This window comes from Scyliorhinus canicula, chromosome 10, assembly GCF_902713615.1.
Source record: "Scyliorhinus canicula chromosome 10, sScyCan1.1, whole genome shotgun sequence".
Taxonomy (NCBI): domain Eukaryota; kingdom Metazoa; phylum Chordata; class Chondrichthyes; order Carcharhiniformes; family Scyliorhinidae; genus Scyliorhinus; species Scyliorhinus canicula.
Genome location: NC_052155.1, coordinates 92,259,026 through 92,277,319, shown reverse-complemented (window position 1 = coordinate 92,277,319; position 18,294 = coordinate 92,259,026). Strand labels below are relative to the sequence as shown.

At 46.2% G+C, this 18,294-nt stretch overlaps 1 protein-coding gene across 2 annotated transcripts in view; it reads left to right on the top strand.

Annotated features, from left to right (window-relative positions):
* Nucleotides 1-18,294, top strand: part of rb1cc1 (RB1-inducible coiled-coil 1) — a 283,146-nt gene that overhangs the window by 33,839 nt on the left and 231,013 nt on the right. For both annotated transcript variants that reach the window (XM_038809347.1, XM_038809345.1), the window contains exons 6-7: nucleotides 4,433-4,859; nucleotides 5,454-5,624. In XM_038809347.1, the coding sequence (XP_038665275.1) occupies nucleotides 4,433-4,859; nucleotides 5,454-5,624 (598 nt within the window). The remainder of the gene's footprint in view (nucleotides 1-4,432; nucleotides 4,860-5,453; nucleotides 5,625-18,294) is intronic.

Below are 18,294 nucleotides of genomic sequence, written 5' to 3'. Positions count from 1 at the left end.
ATCTTTAAAGCCAAGCACTCATCAGTCTTATTCTCCTCTTTCTGCATTCAATTGCTCATGGCACTGGGAGTAATCTGGAGATTTCTACTTTTGAGGTTCTGCTTGCGAATTTTCTACCTAGCTCTCCAAATTTAGTGCCACATCCCATTGGTACCGATATGGACCACGACTGCTGGCTATTTAAATACCCTTCCTCCGAGGATGCTTTGCAGCTGCCCAGTGCTATCCTTGATCCTGGCACCAAATGTAGGAAAAGTGCAGTGAAAAGAACATTTTTGTACATGGCAGTTTGATTTGAAGAAAGCCTCTTGGATGGTGCTACAGAGATGTTCAGCCAAGTTCACAGACATTTTCCATCCTCATCACAGACCCATTCCTGTCAAAAAGGTGTAAGCCATTGCAATAACACTATTCTGAAATTTGCATGTAACCATGCTGCAACTTAGTATTGGCAGATTCCCCCAGGTGCGTGAATAACCATTGCATTGATGGTAAATTTTTCAACCTTGACCAGCTGAATTCAGAACCACTTCTGTAATAGAAAAAAGTAAATACTGTTTACTCTGGAACTTCGAAATAAAATATATATATATTTTTTCATTGAATATGACAAGGCCAACATTTGTTGCCCATCTCTAATTTCCCCTCGAGAAGGTTGTGGTGATCCAATTTCTTGAACTGCTGAAGTCTGTTTGGTGCATCTCCTACCAACATTTTCAATCATTTTAAAATCAATTTTTATTCTGGGAATAAACTTGTACTACAATTACTAATTGGCCTATTCATTAACAGGAGACTTTTATAGTACGTCAGGATAGGTATTTTCCATTATATATGTGGACATAAAGAATACTGGAAATATGATCAGGGAAGAAACTGAATGTTACATTAAAATCATTTTGCTGTACCCTGGCTCTATTATGGAATCATGGCTCAGTTACCTGAAAGCCGTGCTGAACTTTGATTCCTCATTTGTAATGCTACAGGAGATTTGCTAGTAATATATTAAAAGGCTGGTGACTGCATTTTCTGGTGCCACACTTGCTTCCTCATGGTTTTGTCGTGTTTTCTCATGTCTAAGTGAATAATGCATGGTCATAACTGATACTGCTGTAATCTAATTGATAACCGTTCCGTTTACTATAATGGCTACCTTTTAAACACTAGGTGGCACTGCCACCCCTTCTACCCCTTCCAACTTTTATATCTCAACTACCTTCAATAAACTTGCTCTCTGAGCCTCCTGCACAATTAAATTCATAGAGTCGTACAGCGCAGAAAACGTCCTTTGGCTCATTGAGTCAGCACCGACTATAACCACCCCATAATCGTGAGCTAATCCCACTTGCCAGCATTTGTCCCATTTCCTTAAATGTGATGGTGTTTCAAGTACTCATCCAAGTGATTTTTAACGGTTGAGGTTTCTAGCCTCCATTACCTTCCCAGGCAGTGTATTCCAGATTCTCACCACCTCGGAGTGATTTTTGTTTTCTCAAATCCCCTTAGAATCTCCCACCCCTCACCCTAAAGCTATGTCCCCTTGTGATTGACCCCTCAACTAAGGAAACAGCTGCTTTCTATTTACTCTGCCCAAACTCCTCATAATCTTGTACATCTAATCATATCCCTCCTCAGCCTTCTCTGCTCTATTGAAAGTAATCCAAACATATTCAGCCTCTCCTTTCTCGCTCAGATGCTCCATCCCAGGCAACATCCTGTTGAATTTCCTCTGTAACCCTCCTGTGCAATCACCTTCCTATAGTGAGGTGACCAGAACTGCACTCAGTACTCCAGCTATGGCCAAACCCTAACCAACATTCTGTACAGCTCTACCGTAACCTCCTTGCTCTTGTATTCTATGCCATGATTGATAAAGGCAAGTGTCCCATATGCCTTCTTAACTATTCTATTCAGCTGCTTTGTCGCCTTTGGGGATCTGTGAACAAATGCCCCCAAATCCACCTGTTCCTCTGAGCTTCCTAGTGTACTGCCATTCATTCCATACTCACCTTGTCCTGTTTCTTCTTCCAAAGTGATGCACCACACACTTTATCAGGATTAAATACAGTTTGTCACTTCTGCCCATCTGACCAACATATCTATATTTCCCTGTAGCCTACGATCCTCCTCTTCATTGTTAATCACCCTACCAATCTTGATGTCTGCAAAATTATTTATCCCCCCCCCCCAATGTTCTCCCCCAAAGTTCTCGTCTATATCATTTATTTATACTAACAAACAATACCAGCACTGGCCCCTGACACTGCTTCAGCTGTTGGAATCGCCTGAGACTACAACCCTTTGTGTCCTATTTCTAATCCAGTTTCCGTTCCACCTCGCCAAGGTTTCTTGAATTCCATGTGCTTCAACCTTCTCAATCAATCTCCCATGTGGGACCTTGTCAAAGGCTTTGCTAAAATCCAAATAAACTAAATCAACTGCACTTCCTTTATCCACACACTCAGTCACTTTATCAAAAAAAATATCAAATTTGTTAGGCATGACCTCTCTGACAAAGCTATACTGACTATCACTAACCAACCCATGTCTTTGCAAGTGAAAATTAATTCTCTCCTTCAGAAGTTTCTCCAATAGTTTCCCTACCATTGACGTGAGACTCACTGGTCTGTAATTCCCTAGTTTATCTCTACCCCCACCTTGGAAAGTGGAGTAACGTTTGCTGTTCTCCAGTCCTCTGACACTTCCCTCATGGCCAGAGAGGAATTAAAAATTTGTTCAGTGCCGCTTCAATTTCCTGCCTAACCTCCCACAGCAGCTTGGGATGTGATTCATCCGGGCCTGGGAATTTGTCTATTTTTAAGCCCATCAAAGCCTCCAATACTACCTCACTTCCTATGTCAAACTGCTCAAGGTCCTCGCAGTCCGATTTTCTGAATTCTGTACCTACGTCACCCTCCTCTTGAGTGAAGTCAGATGAGAAGTATCCATTTAACACGCTAGCAATGTCCTGCTGCTTCAATTGTGCTTGAAATCTTTCTCTGCCTCTCAATCCAAGTCTTTTGTACAGCTTGATTGGTTCTGATGACCCAGGTCTCTGGTCCTCCCTGTTTGCTGTTGCCCTCATCAGTTGCTCCTTTAGGACCTGCTGATATTTTTATTTTAGTTTGGTGTAAAGCTTGTCAATTTTTTTTTTCTTTTTAAAATTTAGAGTACCCAATTCATTTTTTCCAATTAAGAGGCAATTTAGCGTGGCCAATCCACCTAACCTGCACATCTTTGGGTTGTGGGGGTGAAACCCACACAAACATGGGGAGAATGTGCAAACTCCACACAGACAGTGACCCAGAGCTGGATCGAACCTGAGACCTCGATGCCGTGAGACAGCAGGGCTAACCCACTGCGCCACCGTGCTACCCTAAAGCTTGTCAATTTAATGCTCAGTTGGCAGCATATGCTATAATTGTAAGGAAATAGAAGCAAAATATTGCAGATACTCGAAATCTGAAATAAAAACAGAATACTGGATAAATGTAGCAGGTCCAGCAGCATTTGTGGAGTGAGAAACAGAGTTACGTTTTGAGTCCATATGGCGCTTTGACAGAACTGAAAAGGGGTGGAAATGTAAAGAATGATATAGTTGAGGAGATGGATGGAGACGGTGGGGCAGAATAGAAGGACACGGCTAGGTCAGAGCAAAGGATAGATTGACAAATGTGTCATGAACATGAGGCAAAGTGGTGTGTTAATGGTGCCATTTAAGGACTGAAGGAGTGAAATGGTGGCAAAAGGTACGATTGAGCTTTGTCAATCTCTCTTTTGCTCCAACCTAGCCCTGTCTTATTCTATCCCACCTGCCTCTCCAACTGTATATTTTTTTACATTTCTACTTCTCTTCATTTCTGCAGAAGCATAATATGGACTCAAAATTTCTGTTTTCCATAGGTGCTGCCAGACCTGAGTTTGTCCAGCATTTTATGTTTTTATTTTGTACTTTTAAGGAACCTAGAAGTTCATTAGTATAGGTTAACTGGCAAGTACTAATACAGCAACAGTTCCTAAATGAATTAAATATTTTGTGCAGAGAGTTTAATGTACTTAAAGCTAAAGTGGTTTTCAAAATCAAGTTGAAATTGGCAACAGGAATTTATTTGTTTTAGTAATTTAGCATCAGTCCTTTTAATTTTCAAAATAAAAGTTCAGAAATCCATACATCCATGCTTCCACTCTCTTGCTCAAAAATATTCTGCAAAATGCAAAGCTCTTTCCCAGAAGATTTTCTTGTACAGTTTTGCAGAAATTCTGGTTTTGCAGTCATGGGAAGGCAGAAAAAATGGCATGTCTCTTTCTTCAGAGACTGAAAGTGGCGATTCAATGCTGAATCCTTATCACCAGAAAATGTTTCAAGTTGTTGGTGCTGGACTGTTCAGATATTCATATTGTACTAATACATTGTTTTATATTATGAATTAAGCCTAGGCACAGCTGTTTTGGTAATGGCTAAGATACCACTGTTGGAGTGCCTGACCAGACACTGTTACCGTGAATGTCAGGAAAGATTGAAATTACCTACAGAAAAAGAAAGCCCTGAAGAAGAAACTGAAGAGGATAGGTCCAGTGATTCTGTACTTTGTTCTGTTAAACCTGCAGTTCACAGGAAATTGTCCTCTAGTTCCGTATCATTTGAACATTCTGTACAGAATAGTGTTGTTCAACAGGACGAAAAGGACAATGAGACCAGTGAAGAGAGAATTCTGAAGACTGCAGCAGAAGAAGAATTTAAAGGAGAAATGGATGACCAAACTTTCTTTAATGTCTCTTTATTGGACTGGATTAATGTACAGGATAGACCAAATGATGTGGAATCACTCGTCAGGAAATGCTTTGATTCAATGAACCGAGTAAGTGTTTATGAGATGTTAAATATTTGACTAATCCAAAATTTAGAAAATAAACTGAGGCACCCTTTTTCATATAGCAGTTAAGAGTTTCTTTTATTTTGTTGATGTTTAAAATTCAGAAGTTTTATTATGAAATTTAAACGTTTTTCTTTCATTCTATGAATTCAAACTTTTGGCTTTGGTCTAATGCATTTCTCAAAGCTAAAGCAAACCATAAAATAACAACATATACTGTGATCTCCAACAGTAAGTTTAGTCATTACTCTTATTGAATAGAAAAATATTTTCAGATGGTACATGTTCTAAAGTAGGCAATTTTAACCATTTGTCAAAGTCCACTCTAAAATGGATGCATGTATATTTTGAATATGTTAGAATATGGGTTTCAATAGCACGCTTTTCAATAAAGCTATATTTTTTTCATTTGTTGCGCTATAGCGGATGTGTAGACCAATGAGTAAGCATTAATCTAATCAAAACCATTAATCAGTTGCTGACAAGTTAAACATTTATTGCATGAAGAGTAGATGATGTCAGAGAAAATATCTTTGCCGATTTCTGGACACCAATTTAAACATCCCCTTTTTTTTTCAGCTTGATCCAGAAATTCTTCAGCCATTTTTAACAGACTGTCGTGAAACAATTGCCAAACTTGATAATCAGAACATGAAGGCAATTAAAGGACTTGAGGACCGCCTATATGCTCTGGATCAAATGATAGCCAGCTGTAACAGACTGGTGAATGAACAAAAGGAATTAGCTCAGGTAAGTCCCCATCACTTAAAATGAAGGTCACTCCCCGGTAATACGCTGTGTAGTGTATTTGAAGACTGAGATACTAGGGCATTAAGATGTTGTTGTGCAGCTTGAGCTTTTATTGATGGAAGTTTATGTGACGTATATTTCTGCCAGATGCATCCCTAGCCAGGTCTGTGTTATATATAAATAAATATGACTCCAATTTTAATTTGTGACTCACTGCATTCAGGAGTCTCTGATAGCACTTGGAAGTAAGTACAGTGTGTCTATCAGTGGCGTTTTGATTCGTTCATCTCATACAATATTATTTCTGGCTTTCCCATCCAACCAGTGTCTTCGGACATGATGTAAACTCACACAAACAATCTCAACTCCAGTATTTAAAAGGACACTTAACACACAATTTGAAAGAGTTTGTAGTTGGACACAGAGGGCATGTCAGAATTGAGGAGTCCCTATTACAAAGGCTGAGCTTTGTTTCAATGATGTATCCTGAGATGTACAGCTGGGGTTATGAAGAGATTGAGAGCATTACACTTCCCTAATGATGGGGGAGGAAAATTGAGACTGAAGGTAGCAGGGAGGTCAGAAACAGGGTATGGTTCCATCCTGCTGGATACAATTCAGTACTTTAAGGACCCAAGCATGTGAGGAAAGGTGAGTACAGTGGCACATTCATTTTTATTCAGTTGTGCCCATGATCCAACTGCTTTGCATCTGCCTTGTCAAGCCAATGTGTCGTTCCTTAGACTCCGTTAATGAGTTGTGCAGTAATTGTCTTTCTATGCACTTCCTCACATTTTCATCTGGCAGTTTGTCACCCCCATTAGCCCTCATCCTTATAAAATGTCATGCCTCATAGTTGCCCTCACCACATGCACTCATTATTCGGCTGAGCATATGCCATTTCATTCTCTTGAACATCTATTTTTTTTACCCTCCCTATTGCTACCTTGCAAAAGAGAATACAAAGCAGCAAGGAGCGGCAGCGAATTAGAATGGGCCTTCAAATAGCTTGCAACTGACCAACGGGGTGGCACTGGGTACCAGTGGTATTTCAGATGTGGGCCTCTGGAGATGGGGAGGCAGTAAGCACCTTCAGGTTCTTTATAGTCTTGCTCTAGCCTGGAAAGAACCAATTTCTTAAATTACAAAGGGGGTTAACTTGTTCGTCACATGATCTCTTACAAAATGGCTGGTTACCCAAACATTGCCAAAGCAGGCTGATTTCATGACCATCGTTTAAGAATAATTAGATAATCTAGCTGTTGGAGTTCCCTTCTCATCTGGGTGATTACACTGGTTGTTTCTGGATATTTTGTGAATGGTTCCGGAGATGGGTCATTCACACTCGCGTAAGTTGAATGTATCAGATGGGCAACTTCTAGATAGCCTGGTCAGTGCCTTGCTGATGACTTTGTAATATGTAAGGTGCTATATGGATGCTCATCCATCTTGGGAACTGCTGTTTAAGTCACTCAATGTTGTTGTTCAGTCTTTTTAAACATATGTCTGGTGGTTTTAGCCCATTCCATAAATAGACATTTTTGATATGAAACATGTTTTAAAACACCCCCCTTTTTAACATTCATTTACGGGATGTTGGCGTCGTTGGTGAGGTCAGCATGTATTGCCCATCCCTAGTTTCTCTGCAGAAGGTGATGGTGAGTTGCCTTCTTGAACCGCTGCAGTCCCTGAGTGAAGGACCACCCACTGTGCTGTTAGGGAGGGAGTTCCAGGATTTTGACGCAGTGACACTAAAGGCACGGTGACATATTTCCAATTCAGGGTGGTGAGTGTCTTGGAGGGGAAACTCAAAGTGGTGGGGTTCCCACATATCTGCTGCTCTTGTCCTAGCTGATACTGGTCGAGGGTTTGGAAGGTTCTGTCTGAGGAACCTTGGCGAGTTACTGCCGTACGTCTTGCAGATGGTGTACACGACTACCACTTTGTTGGGGAGCAATCAAGCGAGCTTCTTGAATGTATTTGGAGCTGCACTCATCCAGGCAGAGTATTCCGTTACACTCCTGACATGTGCCTTGTAGATGGTGGATGTGCTTTTTTTTGGAGGGGGGGGGGAGGAGATCTGGAAGTCAGTTACTGGCCGTAAAATTCCTAGCCTTTGACCTGCCCTGATAGCCACAGTATTAATGTGGCTAGTCCAGTTCCGTTTCTGATGAATGCAAACCCCAGGATGTTAATTGTGGGGAATACAGCAATGGTAATGTTTGTTGTCTGGCACTTGTGTGGCGCGACTGTACCTTGCCACTTGTCAGCCCAAGCCTGAATATTGTCCAAGTCTTGGCTGCATTTGGACTGGACTGCATCATTATTTGAGGAGTCATGAATGGTACTGAACATTATTCAGTCATCCACAAACATCCCCACTTCTGACCTTATGATGGAAGGGTGATCATTAATGAAGCAGCTAAAGATTGTTGGGCCTAGGACACTAAGAACTGCTGCAGGGATGTCCTGGAGCTGAGATGATTGACCTCTAACCACCACAACCATCTTCCTTTGTGCCAGGTATGACTCCAACCAGCAGAGAGTTTTCCCCCTGATTCCCATTGACTCTAGTTTAGATAGGGCTCCTTGATGCCATACTCAGTGAAATGCTGCCTTAATGTTAAGGGGAGTTACTCTCACCTCACCTCTGGTATTCAGCTGTTTTGTCCATGTTTGAATCAAGGCTGTAATGAGGTCAGGGGCTGAGTGACCCTGGCGGAACACAAACTGAAAGCCCATGAGCTGGTTATTGCTGAGTAAGTGCTGCTTGATAGCACTGTTGATGACTCCTTTCATGACTTTGCTGCTGATGGAGTCTAAACTGATCAGGGGGAATTGGCTGGGTTGGATTTGTCATGTTCTTGTGCACAGGACAAACCTGGAGATTGGGGAGTTTTCCACATTGCTGGGTAGATGCGAATGTTGTAGCTGTACTGAAACAGCTTGGCTAGGGGTGCGGCATGTTCTGTAGCTCAAGTCTTCAGTACTATTGCCGGGATATTGCCCATAGCCTTTGCAGTATCCAGTGCCTTCAGTCATTTCTTGATATGTGGAGTGAATCGTATTGGCTGAAGACTGACATCTGTGATTATGGGGACCTCTGGAGGAGACCTAGATTGATCATCCACTCTGCACTTCTGGGTGACGATTGTTGCGAATGCCTCAGGCTTGTCTTTTGCACAGATGTGCTGGGATCCTCCATCATTGAGGATGGAGATATTTGTGGAGCCTCTTCCTATAATAAGTTGTTTATTTATCCATCGCACTTGAAAGCTGGATGTGGCGGGACTGCAGAGCTTAGATATTTGTTGTGCAATTGCTTAGCTCTTATCTATTACTTGCTGCTTATTTGGCACACAAGTAGTCCTGTGTTGTAGCTTCACCAGGTTGACACCGCATTTGGCGGTATGCCTGATGTTACTCCTGGCATACTCTCCTGTATTCTTCATTGAACCAGGGTTGATCCCCTGGCATCTGCCACAGGCAGTGTGGTGAGGATGAGGTCAAGTATATTTTTCCTCCTTGGTTCCCTCACCACGTGCTGCAGTCCCAGTCTAGTAGCTATGTGCTTTTGGACCCGACCTGTTCGGTCTGTGGTGGTACTACTGAGGCACTACATGGAGAATTACTGACTCATCAGCTGATGGTGGCCGATACGTGAAAATTAGTAGGGGGTTTCCTGGCCCATGTTTAACCTGAAGCAATGAGACTTCATGGGGTCTGGGGTCCAGAGTCAATATTGAGAACTCTCCGGGCAGCTCCCTCCTGACTGTATAGCACTGTGCCACCACCTCTCCTGGATCTTTCCTGCTGGTGAGACAGGGCATATCCAGGAATGGTGATAGTGGTGTCTGGGACATTGTATGTAAGATATGATTTAATGAGTACGACTATTTCAGGCTGTTGCTTGACTAATCTGTGAGGCAGCTATCCCAACTTTGGCACAAGCCCCCAGATGTTAGGGCAGCAGGGTAGCATGGTGGTTAGCATAAATGCTTCACAGCTCCAGGGTCCCAGGTTTGATTCCCGGCTGGGTCACTGTCTGTGTGGAGTCTGCACGTCCTCCCCCTGTTTGCGTGGGTTTCCTCCGGGTGCTCCGGTTTCCTCCCACAGTCCACAGATGTGCAGGTTAGGTGGATTGGCCATACTAAATTGCCCATAGTGTCCTAATAAAAGTAAGGTTAAGGGGGGGTTGTTGGGTTACGGGTATAGGGTGGATACGTGGGTTTGAGTAGGGTGATCATGGCTCGGCATAACATTGAGGGCCGAAGGGCCTGTTCTGTGCTGTACTGTTCTATGATCTATGTTAGTGTGGAGGACTTTGCAACGTCGACAGGGCTGTGTTTGCCATTGTCGTTTCCGGTGCCTGGATATATGCAGTTTGTCCGTCAGTTTCATTCCTTTTTTGTGTTTCCGTAGCGGTTGAATACAACTGAGTGGTTTGCTCGGCCATTTCAGAGAGCATTTAAGAATCAACCACGTTGCTGTGGGTCTGGAGTCACATGTAGGCCAGACCAAGTAAGGATAGCAGATTTCCTTCCTTAAAAGACATTAGTGAACCAGATAGGTTTTTGCGACAATCGACAATGGTTTCATGGTCATCATTAAATTTTCAATTCCAGATATTTTATTGAGGTTACATTCCATGACCTGCCGTGGTGGGATTCAAGCTTGGGTCCCCAGATCATTATCCTGGGTCTCTGGATTACTAATCCAGCGACAAGACCACCACGTGACTGCCTCTCCATATCCTCTGGTTCCTTTAGTGACTAAAACTCTATTGACTTGAGTGTTGAATATACTCAATGACAGAGCCTTCAGGGTCCTCCTGAGGTAGAGAATTTCAGAGAATGACAATCCACTGAGTGATTAAATTGCTCCTCTCAATCCAAAATGTCCGACTCCTTATTGCAACAACAATCCAACAATTGTTGCAGATGCTCTCAGGATTTAGGCCATGTCTCCATGTTCTTCCTACCAGAATTACTTCAAATTTCCCCTCATTTGAAGTTCATCTCTCACTGACTTGTCTATGACTTGTCTTGAATTTCTGCACCATCCTACTCACAGTTCACAATACTCACAAATTTGGTAGCATCCACATACTTTAAAATTGTGCCCCATATACCAAGGTCTAGGTCATTAATATATACATTAGGAAGAGCAAAGGTCCCAATACTGACCTCTGGGGAACTCTAGTACAAGTTTTCTTTTAGGCCAAAAACCATCTGTTAACCACTACACTCTCTTTCCTGACACTTAGCCATTACTCATTTATTGCATACGCTATAACTTTGCTCATAGTCTGTTTGGCACTGTGTTAAATGCCTTTTGGAAGTCCATGTACACAACGCCAACAGAAATGCCCTCATCAACCTTGCCAGTTACCTCTTCAAAAACCTCACATTAGTTGAGCACAATTTTACTTTAATTCAGGATATCCAGCACAGACTTGTTTACCTGCATTTGTCCATGTGGCTCTTAATTTTGCTGAAATTATTGTTTTTGCAAGAACTGTCAAACCTATTTTCTCCTTCCTCAAATTATGCTTTGTCTTCCATATCATTTTATGATTTTGAGTTTTCCCTACTTTAGTAATAATCTTTATTGTCACAAGTAGGCTTACATTAACACTGCAATGAAGTTACTGTAAAAAGCGCCTCGTCGCCACATTCTGGCGTCTGTTCGGGTACGGGGCGGGAGAATTCAGAATGTCCAAATTACCTAACAGCACGTCTTTGGGACTTGTGGGAGGAAACCAGAGCACCCGAAGGAAGCCCACGCAGACATGTACAGACTCCACACAGACAGTGACCCAAACCAGGAATCGAATCTGGGACCCTGGAGCTGTGAAGCCACAGTGCTACCCACTGTGCTGCCGTGCCACCCATGCTAACATTTTCCTGATATGTCTCGCCTGAAATTTCTTATTTTCTCTTTCCCTGACTTCCGCTCAGTCATGTTGACTTGATTGCAGCAGCGAGGTTTCATTATAATAACCTGTCGTACATTTGCTTGCCTGGGCTAGTTTTTGTCTTTTATTTCTTACATGGCACTGATGCATGCAGAAATACTAAGTGAGGGGGCCACTAATCATTTTTCAGAGGAGTTAAGTCCTTCTGAATATGTATCATCATCGGAATCATTCAGACCAGCTCACCTGCTGTCTTGTTTCAAAGGGACCAGTAAGGCAAATAATTGTTTTTTCTGTTGGGGTTAACTGGTGATTTACACCGTTCAAGTGAGCAATATGGCAGCAGTAGATTCTAGGTCAGACAACATGATCCTTGATTTTGTTCATAGAATTCCTACAGTGCAGAAGTAGGGCATTCGGCTCATCAAGTGGACCGACCCTCTGAAAGAGCAAAACACCCTAGGCCCACTCCCCCGCCTAAGGAAGGAAGTGCTGGTCTTGGAAAGGGCCCAGAGGAGGTTCACAAGAATGATCACTGGACTGAAGAACTTGTCGTATGAGGAACGGTTCAGGACTCTGGGTCTGTACTTGTTGGAGTTAAGAAGGATGAGGGAGTATCTTATTGAAACTTGTAGGATACTGCGAGCCTGGATAGAGTGGATGTGGAGAGGATGTTTCTACTTGTAGGAAAAACTAGAAGCAGAGGACACCATCTCCGACTAAGGGACGATCCTTTAAAACAGGTGAGGATGAATTTCTTCAGCCAGAAGGTGGTGAATTTGTGGAACTCTTGGCCGCAGAAGGCTATGGAGGCCAAATCCCTGAATGTTTTTAAGACAGAGATAGATGAGTTCTTGATTAATAAGGGGATCAGGGGTTATCGGGAGAAGGCAGGAGAATGGGGATGAGAAAAATATCAGCTATGTTTGAATGGCGGAGCAGATGCGATGGGCCAAGTGGCCTAATTCTGCTCCTATGTCTTATGGTCTTATGGGTTACACCAGAAAGGAGTAGCAGAGAAAGGAAGTGCAAGGCTGTGTGGTACCACAACGTTATGCATATGGGTCTGATACAATGTTTAGTTTTTAATATTCATTCAGATAAATGTTCTTTGTCTGAACACTTTTCCGCCTAATACATTTTTGCGTGTGTGCTGGTAAGTTATCTTCGAACTCATTTGATGTGCATGAATTCATGAAGACCAGGAGAAGAATGTTTATAGATTGCTTTGTGGGTATTGCATTTTCTGCTGACATGGATACACTGCTTCAGCCTAGGTAAAGTTTGTGTTAATAAGGGCACCCTGGGCAGCAATATGACAGCTGTGTGGATTCCATCATCATTCTCCTCTGTTCCCTTTGAATTGTCTGAGGAGGTTCTGAGATCTTAGTCGTGTTGTTCCTGCAGATTGAAATGTCATTGTTGTTCAGTATTGTGCGGAGCATATCATACAAACAAATGAGTTAGGAGCAGGGTTGGGCCACTGAGTCCCTCAAGCCTACTCCACCGCTTAAGAAGATCATGACTGATCAGATTTTAATCTCTACTCCACATACTCTAAGAGTCCTTCCTATTTATTTTCTTTGTTCCCATTTCTTTGATGTTATTTTTATTATTTTGGTCCATGGACCCATAATCGGAATGTGCCTTTTAAGTAGAAGATTCAAAGTCGAAGCAACCTGCTTGTCAGGACACTGTTCCCAGGTTTTGTTTTTGGAAAGGAAAAATCAGACTCCTCGGCACTGAGTGGATCTTGGGAACCGGCATGAGAGGGAATCTGATCAATTGGTTGTCTGGCAACCGGTCGGTTGGCCAGGGACAGTGTTCTGCCTGACAACAGTCAGTGATTGGTACCTGAGTAACTCATTTGGAGAGAACTGCAGAAGCGTTCAGACCTTGAAAGGAAGTGAAAGGAATGCTTTCCTGCTTACTGAAGTGAAAGAACTGCTTTACTGTTCTGAAAGCAGTGAGTACCTGGTACATCCTTTGCTGTGAACTTGGAATGGTGCTGAGTCCGTAGAGAACGTAGACAACCCTGCCAGAGAAAACTATCTCCAGCCTAGAAGGAAGAAGTATCAAACAAAATCTGAACTTCAGAGAGACACAAAGTAGAAGTCATCCCAATGTATCAAAGATTCTTAACCTTGTTAAAAATATTTTTTATTTCCCTTTACAACACCCTTTCCCCTCTGTTTTTTGTGTGTGCGTGCATACATCTCGGTATTAGTCAGTAAACCGCTTGCTTCCAACATCTTTCCCTAAATAATGAGACCAATATTGTACACAGTATTCTGTAGTGATATGTATGTCAGTGTGTGTGTGTGTGTGTGTGTGTGTGTGTGTCAGGGGGTGTGTGTGTGTGTCAGGGGGTGTGTGTGTGTGTGTCAGGGGGTGTGTGTGTGTGTGTCAGGGGGTGTGTGTGTGTGTGTGTGTCAGGGGGTGTGTGTGTGTGTGTCAGGGGGTGTGTGTGTGTGTGTGTGTCAGGGTGTGTGTGTGTGTGTGTGTCAGGGGGTGTGTGTGTGTGTGTGTCAGTCAGGGGGTGTGTGTGTGTGTCAGTCAGGGGGTGTGTGTGTGTGTGTCAGTCAGGGGGTGTGTGTGTGTGTGTCAGTCAGGGGGTGTGTGTGTGTGTGTCAGTCAGGGGGTGTGTGTGTGTGTGTCAGCCAGGGGGTGTGTGTGTGTGTGTCAGTCAGGGGGTGTGTGTGTGTCAGTCAGGGGGTGTGTGTGTGTGTGTGTCAGTCAGGGGGTGTGTGTGTGTCAGTCAGGGGGTGTGTGTGTGTCAGTCAGGGGGTGTGTGTGTGTGTCAGGGGGTGTGTGTGTGTGTGTCAGTGTGTGTCAGGGGGTGTGTATGTGTGTGTCAGGGGGTGTGTGTGTGTCAGGGTGTGTGTGTGTCAGGGTGTGTGTGTGTCAGGGTGTGTGTGTGTCAGGGTGTGTGTGTGTCAGGGTGTGTGTGTGTCAGGGTGTGTGTGTGTGTGTCAGGGTGTGTGTGTGCGTGTCAGTGTGTGTGTGTGTGCGTGTCAGTGTGTGTGTGTGTGCGTGTCAGTGTGTGTGTGTGTGCGTGTCAGGGTGTGGGTGTGTGTGTGTGTGCGTGTCAGGGTGTGGGTGTGTGTGTGTGTGTGTGCGTGTCAGGGTGTGTGTGTGTGCGTGTCAGGGTGTGTGTGTGTGTGTCTCAGGGTGTGGGTGTGTGTGTGTCAGGGTGTGGGTGTGTGTGTGTCAGGGTGTGGGTGTGTGTGTGTGTCAGGGTGTGTGTGTGTGTGTGTCAGGGTGTGTGTGTCAGGGTGTGGGTGTGTGTGTGTGTCAGGGTGTGGGTGTGTGGGTGTGTCAGGGTGTGTGTGTGTGTGTGTCAGGGTGTGTGTGTGTCAGGGTGTGTGTGTGTCAGGGTGTGTGTGTGTCAGGGTGTGTGTGTGTCAGGGTGTGTGTGTGTCAGGGTGTGTGTGTGTCAGGGTGTGTGTGTGTCAGGGTGTGTGTGTGTCAGGGTGTGTGTGTGTCAGGGTGTGTGTGTGTCAGGGTGTGTGTGTGTCAGGGTGTGTGTGTGTCAGGGTGTGTGTGTGTCAGGGTGTGTGTGTGTCAGGGTGTGTGTGTGTCAGGGTGTGTGTGTGTCAGGGTGTGTGTGTGTCAGGGTGTGTGTGTGTGTGTGTGTGTCAGGGGGTGTGTATGTGTGTGTGTCGGGGTGTGTGTGCGTGTCAGGGTGTGCGTGTCAGGGTGTGTGTGTGTGTCAGGGTGTGTGTGTGTGTCAGGGTGTGTGTGTGTGTCAGGGTGTGTGTGTGTGTGTCAGGGTGTGTGTGTGTGTGTCAGGGTGTGTGTGTGTGTGTCAGGGTGTGTGTCAGTGTGTGTGTGTGTGTGTCAGGGTGTGGGTGTGTGTGTGTGTCAGGGTGTGTGGGTGTGTCAGGGTGTGTGGGTGTGTCAGGGTGTGTGTGTGTGTCAGGGTGTGTGTGTGTCAGGGTGTGTGTGTGTGTCAGGGTGTGTGTGTGTCAGGGTGTGTGTGTGTCAGGGTGTGTGTGTGTCAGGGTGTGTGTGTGTCAGGGTGTGTGTGTGTCAGGATGTGTGTGTGTCAGGGTGTGTGTGTCAGGGTGTGTGTGTGTCAGGGTGTGTGTGTGTGTGTGTGTGTCAGGGGGTGTGTATGTGTGCGTGTCGGGGTGTGTGTGCGTGTCAGGGTGTGTGTGTGTGTCAGGGTGTGTGTGTGTGTCAGGGTGTGTGTGTGTGTGTCAGGGTGTGTGTGTGTGTCAGGGTGTGTGTGTGTGTCAGGGTGTGTGTGTGTCAGGGTGTGTGTGTGTCAGGGTGTGTGTGTGTGTCAGGGTGTGTGTGTGTGTCAGGGTGTGTGTGTGTGTCAGGGTGTGTGTGGTGTGTCAGGGTGTGTGTGTGTGTGTGTCAGGGTGTGTGTGTGTGTGTCAGGGTGTGTGTGTGTGTCAGGGTGTGTGTGTGTGTCAGGGTGTGTGTGTGTGTGTCAGGGTGTGTGTGTGTGTGTCAGGGTGTGTGTGTGTGTCAGGGTGTGTGTGTGTGTGTCAGGGTGTGTGTGTGTGTGTGTGTGTGTCAGGGTGTGTGTGTGTGTGTGTGTGTCAGGGTGTGTGTGTGTGTGTGTGTCAGGGTGTGTGTGTGTGTGTGTCAGGGTGTGTGTGTGTGTGTGTGTCAGGGTGTGTGTGTGTGTGTGTGTCAGGGTGTGTGTGTGTGTGTGTGTGTCAGGGTTTGTGTGTGTGTGTGTGTGTCAGGGTTTGTGTGTGTGTGTGTGTGTCAGGGTGTGTGTGTGTGTGTCAGGGTGTGTGTGTGTGTGTGTCAGGGTGTGTGTGTGTGTGTGTGTGTCAGGGTGTGGGGTGTGTGTGTGTGTGTGTGTGGCAGGGTGTGGGTGTGTGTGTGTGTGTGGCAGGGTGTGGGTGTGTGTGTGTGTGTCAGGGTTGGGTGTGTGTGTGTGTCAGGGTGTGGGTGTGTGTGTGTGTGTCAGGGTGTGGGTGTGTGTGTGTGTGTCAGGGTGTGTGTGTGTGTGTGTGTGTCAGGGTGTGTGTGTGTGTGTGTCAGGGTGTGTGTGTGTGTGTGTGTGTGTCAGGGTGTATGTGTGTGTGTGTGTCAGGGGGTGTGTATGTGTGTGTCAGTGTGTGTGTGTGTGTCAGGGGGTGTGTGTGCGTGTCAGGGTGTGGGTGTGTGTGCGTGTCAGGGTGTGGGTGTGTGTGTGTCAGGGTGTGTGTGTGTGTCAGGGTGTGTGTGTGTGTCAGGGTGTGTGTGTGTGTGTGTGTCAGGGTGTGTGTGTGTGTCAGGGTGTGTGTGTGTGTGTGTGTGTCAGGGTGTGTGTGTGTGTGTGTCAGGGTGTGTGTGTGTGTGTGTCAGGGTGTGTGTGTGTGTGTCAGGGTGTGTGTGTGTGTGTCAGGGTGTGTGTGTGTGTGTCAGGGTGTGTGTGTGTGTGTGTCAGGGTGTGTGTGTGTGTGTCAGGGTGTGTGTGTGTGTGTCAGGGTGTGTGTGTGTGTGTGTCAGGGTGTGTGTGTGTGTGTGTCAGGGTGTGTGTGTGTGTCAGGGTGTGTGTGTGTGTCAGGGTGGGTGTGTGTGTCAGGGTGTGTGTGTGTGTGTGTCAGGGTGTGTGTGTGTGTGTGTCAGGGTGTGTGTGTGTGTCAGGGTGTGTGTGTGTGTCAGGGTGTGTGTGTGTGTGTCAGGGTGTGTGTGTCAGTGTGTGTGTGTGTGTCAGGGTGTGTGTGTGTGTGTGTGTGTCAGGGTGTGTGTGTGTGTGTGTCAGGGTGTGTGTGTGTGTGTGTGTCAGGGTGTGTGTGTGTGTCAGGGTGTGTCAGGGGGTGTGTGTGTGTCAGGGGGTGTGTGTGTGTCAGGGGGTGTGTGTGTGTCAGGGGGTGTGTGTGTGTCAGGGGGTGTGTGTGTGTCAGGGGGTGTGTGTGTGTCAGGGGGTGTGTGTGTGTCAGGGGGTGTGTGTGTGTCAGGGGGTGTGTGTGTGTCAGGGGGTGTGTGTGTGTCAGGGGGTGTGTGTGTGTCAGGGGGTGTGTGTGTGTGTCAGGGGGTGTGTGTGTGTGTCAGGGGGTGTGTGTGTGTGTCAGGGGGTGTGTGTGTGTGTCAGGGGGTGTGTGTGTGTGTCAGGGGGTGTGTGTGTGTGTCAGGGGTGTGTGTGTGTGTCAGGGGGTGTGTGTGTGTCAGGGGGTGTGTGTGTGTGTCAGGGGGTGTGTGTGTGTGTCAGGGGGTGTGTGTGTGTGTCAGGGGGTGTGTGGTGTGTGTCAGGGGGTGTGTGTGTGTGTCAGGGGGTGTGTGTGTGTGTCAGGGGGTGTGTGTGTGTGTCAGGGGGTGTCAGGGGGTGTGTGTGTGTCAGGGGGTGTGGGTGTGTCAGGGGGTGTGTGTGTGTGTCAGGGGGTGTGTGTGTGTGTGTCAGGGGGTGTGTGTGTGTGTCAGGGGGTGTGTGTGGGTGTCAGGGGGTGTGTGTGGGTGTCAGGGGGTGTGTGTGGGTGTCGGGGTGTGTGTGTGGGTGTCAGGGGGTGTGTGTGTGGGTGTCAGGGGGTGGGTGTCAGGGGGTGGGTGTGTGTGTGGGTGTCAGGGGGTGGGTGTGTGTGTGCGTGTCAGGGGGTGGGTGTGTGTGTGGGTGTCAGGGGGTGGGTGTGTGTGTGCGTGTCAGGGGGTGGGTGTGTGTGTGGGTGTCAGGGGGTGGGTGTGTGTGTGGGTGTCAGGGGGTGGGTGTGTGTGGGTGTCAGGGGGTGGGTGTGTGTGTGGGTGTCAGGGGGTGGGTGTGTGTGTGGGTGTCAGGGGGTGGGTGTGTGTGTGGGTGTCAGGGGGTGGGTG